At 31.9% G+C, this 8,826-nt stretch overlaps 4 protein-coding genes across 4 annotated transcripts; 2 read left to right on the top strand and 2 right to left on the bottom strand.

Annotated features, from left to right (window-relative positions):
• Positions 1-416: 416 nt before the first annotated feature.
• OCT59_024924 (uncharacterized protein) lies at positions 417-1,437 on the bottom strand (the record flags this gene model as incomplete). The annotated part of the gene is made up of 5 exons (XM_066135001.1): positions 417-657; positions 718-801; positions 1,038-1,055; positions 1,161-1,211; positions 1,283-1,437. The coding sequence occupies 5 exons, from the start codon at positions 1,435-1,437 to the stop codon at positions 417-419; spliced, it is 549 nt and encodes a 182-aa protein (XP_065991749.1).
• Positions 1,438-1,469: 32 nt separating this feature from the next.
• Positions 1,470-2,385, bottom strand: OCT59_024923 (uncharacterized protein; the record flags this gene model as incomplete). Its single annotated transcript, XM_066134993.1, has 5 exons — positions 1,470-1,547; positions 1,644-1,805; positions 1,965-2,131; positions 2,192-2,205; positions 2,276-2,385. The coding sequence occupies 5 exons, from the start codon at positions 2,383-2,385 to the stop codon at positions 1,470-1,472; spliced, it is 531 nt and encodes a 176-aa protein (XP_065991748.1).
• Positions 2,386-4,367: 1,982 nt separating this feature from the next.
• On the top strand, positions 4,368-4,601 carry OCT59_024922 (uncharacterized protein; the record flags this gene model as incomplete). The annotated part of the gene is made up of 1 exon (XM_066134986.1): positions 4,368-4,601. One exon carries the CDS (start codon positions 4,368-4,370, stop codon positions 4,599-4,601), a length of 234 nt encoding a protein of 77 aa, XP_065991747.1.
• Positions 4,602-5,879: 1,278 nt separating this feature from the next.
• OCT59_024921 (uncharacterized protein) lies at positions 5,880-8,758 on the top strand (the record flags this gene model as incomplete). Its single annotated transcript, XM_066134978.1, has 12 exons — positions 5,880-5,981; positions 6,071-6,169; positions 6,248-6,361; positions 6,427-6,595; positions 6,687-6,766; positions 6,836-6,960; positions 7,021-7,147; positions 7,232-7,367; positions 7,448-7,603; positions 7,680-7,745; positions 7,806-7,971; positions 8,061-8,758. 12 exons carry the CDS (start codon positions 5,880-5,882, stop codon positions 8,215-8,217), a joined length of 1,497 nt encoding a protein of 498 aa, XP_065991746.1. The 3' UTR covers positions 8,218-8,758.
• Between the last annotated feature and the right edge of the window lie 68 nt (positions 8,759-8,826).

Raw genomic sequence — 8,826 nt, 5'->3', positions numbered from 1 at the left:
GTGATCTGGCGTCTCAAACTCTAGATGCCGATGACGTGAACAGAAGAAGCTCTCCGAAAAAGAATTGAGAGAGCTCGAAAGGTTTATGTCTCTTCAGTAGCATCAATGTGAATGCAAATATGGGTAGGTTATGATAGAAAGGGTTAAAACTTTTCACTATCTTTGTCAATGCTTCTCCAAAATCAAAGTAATAAAGTTGGTCTTCACCAGCAACAATCTTTGCGATTAGCATACGCACCCAAATTCCATGTGAAATATTATTTCGGAGAAATGGATTAGCGCTTCGGTAAGAAGAATTTATGAATGCGTAAAAAATATTTATGCAAATCCTACGTTGCACAGCCCCTATTATTACTTTTCCCGAATATGATCGGTTCATGACAGCGGATCATAGTTAGGGGAATAATTGTTTTTTCCTAATTATGCATGTTTGCTATCAGCCGTAATGCAAAATGACCATTTCGACTAACTCTACTTTTAAGTATCTCAGGGACGCAAAATATTTTCAACTCTTCCATATACTCTGATGCGTGTGTGGCATTCTTACATTCCGGACAATTAGCTTCAGAATCAGTCAGCTGATCGATTTCGTTGATGATAGCGTCGGGTTGTTTTGCTTGCTTTCTAGCTTTGGACTCTTCTGCCTGTTTATTCGACCTATAATATTCCTATTGATTAGGAAATGTTATATAAATATAATCAAGTTAAAAAGCTTACCATCGCAGAAATATACCGTAAGTAGTATATAGCTCCACCTCTCCAATAGGGCTTTTTAATGTTGATCTTGGAACTTTTTCGATACTAATAAATAGAAAAAATGTGTGAGCATTAGATACTGTAAAAAACCTCGTCCCAAAATTCGCTACATCTGTTATGTTTCTTATTTCCTTCAGAATTGCACGTTCCCCTCAACTGCAAGAATTTGCAGTTCTGAAACTGCTTTGCCTCTAGCAATCTCATCTCGTTGCAGGCGCTGTAACAATGAGCACATTTTAAATTTTTTCACAACAAATAAGTGTAAAAAATGATAGTAATACCTTGACAATGCGAATAAGCTTTAAGCTTTATTAATGTTTTTTCGTCAAATTCTGATTCTTGCTTGGTGAATCTCTTTATTATGTCCTTGTGCATGATCACAAATCCTCACCAAAACCTCCAACATTAACGGACAATGTTGTTTAGGCTTCAACAAGAGAACGTGTGATAAGGATCTATATAGTATTATTATATTTGCAATTAGTTCCACAGTAATCTAGTAGATGAAAAAAAATTGAAAGCATACAATATCTGTTGCGTGTGACTTTCGACAAATAGACCTTCTCCATTTGCTAGTTCCAGTGATTTTTCTTTAAATAGATGCCATTTTTCGGAAACATCGATGTCATTTAATATCCATCTGGACTCTTTTCGAGGTAAAGATACCAATTGCAAGTCCATTATCTGAAAATGAGTCTGATTCATGATTGTCACTAGATACGAGATCTAATTCTGACTGCGATGATAGTGGCGATGGGGTGGAATGTCTCGCTCTTGGACATCTGATTTATCTAAAAATGAGATAGAAAGACAAACGTGACAGAAGTTAATATGATTGTTGATGTTCAATTATCCATTGTTAAGGAGTTGTTTGTTAATATAGTCACCTTTTCGTTGACATTATGAGAATCACGGTGTCTGTTGTTTTTCTCTTCTTCATCCGCCAATGTGGCTGGACAGTTAAGTGGTGCATCTGAAAGAAATGAGTCAGATTCTTGGTCGCTAGATAAGAAATCTTCGAACCCCGAAGCAACTGTGGTGTTAGCTTTCTAGAATGTTCCGATGACATTTGTTCTTGACCACTTGATTTTATCTAAATAATGAGTCGGAAAGGCAAACATGACAATAAGTTATTTTAAAACAACCTATGCATACATTAAAGGGTTCGTGTGTCATTTGAGAGCACGTTTCATGCTTAAACATAATACCTCTGTTGGATACTCGAACTCGTCTCTACGTTGACGTTTGTATAAATGATCATCCTGTGCCTCTGAGGGTCTCGTAACTTTTTCTCGCACATGATCTGCCTCCTTTGATTCTGTGATAGAGTCGTTTCTTCGTAATTGACTAATAATTTCCGATTCTGTCGCTGATCCTGAAAAATTGTTGATAAGTCCATTGCGAAACTTGTTCTCAAAAATTTTTTTAAACTCACCTTTAAAACTTCTACTGTGTAGGCGGAAGTGACATTCACTCTCATTTCCGCGTGAAATTCAAGATCGTTAATAAATTTTCTCACTTCGACCGTGGATAAATATGTATCACTTTATTTCTTGCGTGAACGTGAACATTGCATTTTTTGCTATATCTCTGTATACTGCGTAAATCCTCTTTGGATTCCTTGAACATATCTACAGATAATTTTGGAAGTGCTAATTTTTATATTTCGACCAATCTTTATGACATGTATCAAGATATTCCCGTTATAATTGTTTTACGAATTGAGAAAATGTGAGCGCGTCTAAAATAAGCGAGTCACATGACCTGGTCAGCTGCGCCACATAACCTGCTTATTCACAGTAACCAAGCGGGACGGTCTTTTCTATATAATTATATTGTACATGAATTATAGTTTAGCTTCTCCTTCAAGATTGAGAGTTCTGTCTTTATAATAAAATAAAATTTTATTTACAGTCACGCTGTCGTTAGGCCACACCTTCCTGCAGTGTTGGGTTTTGGACTTGTCCAATTGGTTTTTTTAATTGGACAATTTTGGACTGTCCAAAACCAGTTTTGGACAGTTTAAAACTGCTCAAGAGTCCTAATATTTATCAACTGAAACTAAAAATAAAATAAAATATAATGTTAAAATATTAAAAAAGTAAATATTTAATATAAATTAAATAATAAAAATTAATGTAAAATCAAAATAATATTAAAAATTAACATTTAAAGATTTTTGAAATAATTTTAATAATTGAACTAAAATTAAAATTAGCCAAAATTAGTCATAATTCTGGCTAAAATTAAATTTTTTGTCATATGATCTGTCCAAAACCTGTCCAATGAAAAAAAGGTTTTGGTTTTGGACAAGTTTTGGACAGGTTTTGGACAAATGTCCAAAATGTCCAATTGTCCAATTGCCCAACACTGCCTTCCTGCGTTCGCCGGTACGATACTGCGCAAAGTTTCAAGAATTCGGCACGTGAAGATGCTTATATAAGATAAATTTTTTGATGCACTGCGCCAGACTTTTGCTGTGCCGTTGTATGTGACGAGATTCATGTGAGTAATTTCACTGCGTCTATTGTATGCGTCAGTGATTTTCTCGGCGATGATCAAAATGCCGATATATAACAAGAAGAGCAATATGTCCGTTTTATTTTGGAACATCTATAGCGGAAAATCGATTAAGTTCGTGATGACATGTTTCGAGAAGCTAGCCGAGCAATAAAACCAACATACCTTATAATACTTTACGGAATATACTCGTTTGTTTGATTGGAGATAATATCGATGATGTAAAATATGGTAAGTTTGAATTTTTCGCTTATTTTTTGTTTTTTATTTGCACAAGGCGGATAAATAGATTCACTAACTAGGATGTCTCTCCTTTACATAATTTACACAGGGTCTAGAATCAACAGGGCTTTTGAATACGTCTTTGTATGATCGGATGATCGACGATATAATAGTAATTACTTAAAAATGCGTTACCCCTCCTCCTATTCTATGTATCCCCAAAAAGGAAAAAAAATCGGAATAATTCTACGCGTCTCGTCCCGGAATGGAATTAGAATTTAGTGTATACACGTATTATTGAGTGCGCTAACCGCTAACGCAAACAGGATAATATATTTGTTCCGAATCATCATGATAGGCGAGCATGCGACATACAAATTCGGTGACGGTTTTTTTTTATTAAAATATATGCCAGAACTTTCGAGCAATGCTACAAAAAATGGCCATGTGTGATGTCATTATTGCGCAGAATTTTTTTTACCAGTTGCCCAAATCACATGACGAAATTTGCGAATGTCATATCACTTGTATAACACACAAACAGTTTAAAAAACGAAACAAAGCTATTTTTTCGTAAAGTAATACATGAGAAAAGTAAAAATGATAGAGAAGCAAGGAGGAATAAAGCATAAATGCCTGCCAAGCCCAACACATAAGATGGCAGTTCCTTCCCATTACCTAAACTAGCTACCCATGCATTTATCTGATTAACGGTGCTAACTAACACCATTATAAAAATTTTTCATGTTGAGATCTTAATATTTCCTCCAAGACTACGAATATCCACTGCTACCGAGAAACACATCTCATCAAAAGTATAATTCCTTGCCTTCATAAGCCGATCAAAGTGTTATTTAAAGTGAATTTTAATGTCTGAAGTAATATTTAAAATTCCAGATAAATTGGAACCTCCAGAAGAAGAGCTTGAATTAGTTGAAGCTGAGGCAGAGTCTAGCGAACTTCCCAATTCAGGTTCATTAGTTTCAGATTCATTGGACACACTTTCGGACAACTGCATTATGTTGGGCCAAATCATTTTGAAGAATTTCAATAGAAGTTTTATACAGAGGGTCAACAACTATAACAAAGAACTTAGCTTGTAAACACCCATTTTTATTAGTGTAATCTTTACATATATAAATATGTATAAATTGCTTTCATTGCTTTATATTTACAAACCATGCAAAAAAATACTGCCTCAATATAACAATATAAACACTTTTTTACAATTTTAAATGTAATTATTTTTTTTTCTTTTTTTTTGAAAATAAAAATACAGTTTTTATAAGTTATATCAATTATTTGTATAATATTGCTAATATCGGGAGCCACTGAGTGATTATACATGGGAGTTCAAGTCATACCGAAATATTACGGCACATTACACCAATTCGGCATTACACCGGGTGTAATACTATTTCATATGAATCTTCGAACAAAAATTTGGTGTAATACATTCCACCTTAATGCTTATTATCTGAAATAATTACGCCCACATGTATAGAGCCACTCAACAGAAATCCAAAAAAGATATCCCATATTCCTGAAAATTCAAAAATTTACTAATATCCCCGAAATTCATTATCCTGGGATCATAGGTTTTTGGATTGTGAATTTTTGGAAGGTTATGGTTGAGTCCAATCTTTTAACGCATAGGTTAGGGAGCTAGTTTATCTTTTATTTATCTTGTTACCCGAGTTTTTTTTTTAACCCACTTAATTAGGTAAAATCTTGTGTAATCTAACTTCATTGACTTCCTATTGTTCCAGTAAGGTGATACGGAAACTTTAAAAACAAGGTAACTTGCCGATAACCTGATTCCAAACAGGACTTTTGCGCCCAACTCATGATTTTTTCGGAGTTCAAAAAAAAGGACAGAAGGCATTGGGGAGAACCGTCAGTGAAACTATATCTGTGTAGTTTGTGGAATATATCCTGAAAAATTTCCAGTCACTGAGAATAAGAAGAGATTAGTCACATCTGCCTAACCTGCTGAAAAGTAATCCATAAAGGAATTGAACGCGCACAGCGGATTCTCCGCGAATTATGGGCGCGAGCTATCCTAGTTCCCCATGCATGGAAGTGTCTTTCTCTATAAAAAAAAGGCAACAATGGTTTAATAAAATTTTAGTGTTACTTATAAATTTTTAATGAAAAAATTTAAAAACTGAAATTAGTAAGGTTTCTTACTGTACAACTATAATTAAGAAAGAACTTTATATATATATAATTTTTAAGTTTAGATGTTTTAACAAAGATGATCAAGTTGCTTATCAATTAGTATTGTTCGTGACCCATAATTAACGAACCAAAAAGAATTTTAAATTTATATAAAGACATTCATTTTCATGAATTATGTATGCAATTTACACTGAATTATAATGGGAGAATATTTAAAAGAAACTTCAGTATTCCAGACATATATCGTTGGGATTATCATTTTGATAATTTTTTATATAATAAAACGTCCTCGTATTGCTGCAGTAAGTAAGACTGACTTAAAAACTGTTTCTGCCGGATAATTTAATGGCTTTTCATTTTTTAGTTTCTTTTAAATCTTAATTAATTTTAGAACGAACCACCGCTTGTGCCTTATACAATTCCAATTCTCGGACATACGTATAATTACTTATTTAACACACAAAAATTCTTGAAAGAATGTAAGGAACAGGTGATTATTAAATATTCTAATTCTTTCTTTTTTGAAAAAAAAAAAAATTAACGAAATTTATGTGCATTCAATTATTAGTATGGTGAATGCTTTTCAGTTTATGTATTCGGATATGTGGTGACGGTTGTTTCGAGAGATTCATTGAGTGAAGTGTTAATAAATCGGGAAGTCTTTGAATTGGATATATTCGAGGTAATTGAGGAAAATGAGACCAGTCATAAAAATTGTTTAATTTTGAACTTTTTTTTTTATTGTAGATTCTTCCTTTCAATATGATCTTTGAAAATGTTGGTGATTTTGGAAAAGTAGCTCATATTAATGCCAAGCTCGCTAGAGAAAAAATCTCTGCTAAGATAGAAGTTTGCACTCCAGTAATACGAAAATATATCGTGGAAGGAATTGATAAATGGATTGGAGATTGTAAAGGTAAAAAAAATATCAGTCTTTATTTCTCAAAATTCATTTTTTTACTATCTATTTGCTTTTCAATATTGATTCTATATTTATTAATTTTTAGAACCAAAAGAATTTCGTAGTATTTGGTCACTAACAAATAATATAATCGCTTTACCAGTGGCTAATATAATGGTTGGAGAGGTAATTCACGTTATATATCATTGTTGAGTTAATATATATTTGATTTTTGAGAATTTTTTTGTACGTTAGGAAGCTGCATCTCATGAAGATGTGACAAAGTCATTGGGAGACTTTGCTTTCGATATAGGTCCATTAGGAGCAATTCCGCCAGTTTTTTCTTTTATCCATCCGAAACTTCACGAATTCGTTATCACGTGAGTTCATAATTACTATGTCATTTTATTATTTATTCTTACTATAATTTTTTTGATTAGCTTGCCTTTGAGATTTGGGTGGAATCCAGTTGCACGTCATCGAAAAATTATAATCAATCAAATAAAACCGGTAATCGAAAAACGTATCAAAGAGAAAAAAACGCTTGGAAAAGATTATAAACCTTATGTAATTAAAGATGAAGTTTCTTTTTTCATATACTATTTATTCCTCTTTTTTTAAAAAAAATATTTATTTTATGAATCATATTAGTTTGATGCACTTGAATACTATATGAGTCAACCGGATTTCGATTACTCAAAATTACATTATTACGTTGACGCCTTATTTGTACTAACTTTTGGCGCCATCGGAACAACGAGCGGTGCAGTTACAAATGGATTATTTGGTAATTCTTGTGATGAATGGGAACAAGTGTTTATTCCGTTATTATGTATAACTATGTATAAATATTATTTATTAACTTAGATATGGCGGGAAGACCAGACTGCTTTAATGAATTATATGAAGAAGCAATGATGATTGACAAAGAATGCAATGGTTCGATTGGTTTTGCTGATGTTCAAAAAATGAAGAAACTAGATAGTTTCGTCAAAGAAGTGCTTAGGCATTCGGATGATACACGTATGGATTATTTTGTTTCTGTTCCTAAATATTTGTAATAAAAATATTTTACTTATTTCAATATAATGCAATTTAGTGAAGCGTCTTCATAAAGTTATATCAGAAAGTTATACGTTTTCCAACGGCTATACAGTTCCAAAAGGTGAGTAATTAATAATAGTTTTACCAAAATAAACAATTTCTTAACTTTTTTTGTATATAGGACGTAGAATAAATTTGTATGTGAATGATGCATTAAAATCAAAAGATTTTTATGGTGATGATGCTGATGAATTTAAACCATTTCGATTTGTAAATGAAAATTCTCCTGCAACAAAAGTTGATCGTAATTATGTTGTTTTTGGTGGAGGAAAACATGCATGTCCCGGGTAAATTATATTTTATATTTAAATGGGCTTTAAAAAAAATTATATATACTATCGCTTACTCCATTACAATCTTATTTTATTTCTTATAGTCGATTTTTTGCTATTCATGAGGCAAAAATTATATTTCATAAATTAATCTTGAGATACAATATTAAAACAAAGAGTGGTAAGATTGAAAATAAGACATACCTTGGTCCAAGCACATTACCTCCTAGGGGTTCTTTAATTTTTGAAAACAGAAAATAATGGGAAATACTTAAAAATTCTTTTAACTTATCTACTTCAGTTTTATCTATTCAAAAAATTCAAAATTTATTTACGACAATATGTTTAATAATTTTTTTTTCGTAATGATTATTTAATCACATATGATAGTAATGCGATAAAAGATAGCTTAATATCAAATTTTTTTTTTTTTGTACACAGTTTACACAGATTACACGCACGGAAATTTATTAAAATGCTTATAGTAAACTAGATCCATTAGACAGCTTCATTAAATATGCATAAATAGAAATAGACCTTCGCTATGCTCCGGACCAATTCTTATTGGTCACCGTAATTTATTATGTAATTACTTGAAATAAGTAAATATTTGCTTATCTTTTATTCTTCTGTCTAAGGCAAAAAATATTTGGGGATAAATATGTTACATTGCGTGTCGGTCGGAACCAATAAAATATATAAAATGTTAATTGTAGCACACGTTAACGGGGATCTCATAAACTATAATGCCGAATTACTTATATTAAAACCCTAATAAATTTTATTATAAATATTCCAATTTTTAACACATTATCTATAATTTCCATTTTTAAACACATTATCTTACAAGAAAGTTAATTTTAACATTAT

Source organism: Rhizophagus irregularis, chromosome 5, assembly GCF_026210795.1.
Source record: "Rhizophagus irregularis chromosome 5, complete sequence".
NCBI lineage: Eukaryota > Fungi > Glomeromycota > Glomeromycetes > Glomerales > Glomeraceae > Rhizophagus > Rhizophagus irregularis.
The sequence above is the reverse complement of the archived record's forward strand: the minus strand, read 5'-3'. Positions and strand labels throughout refer to the sequence as shown.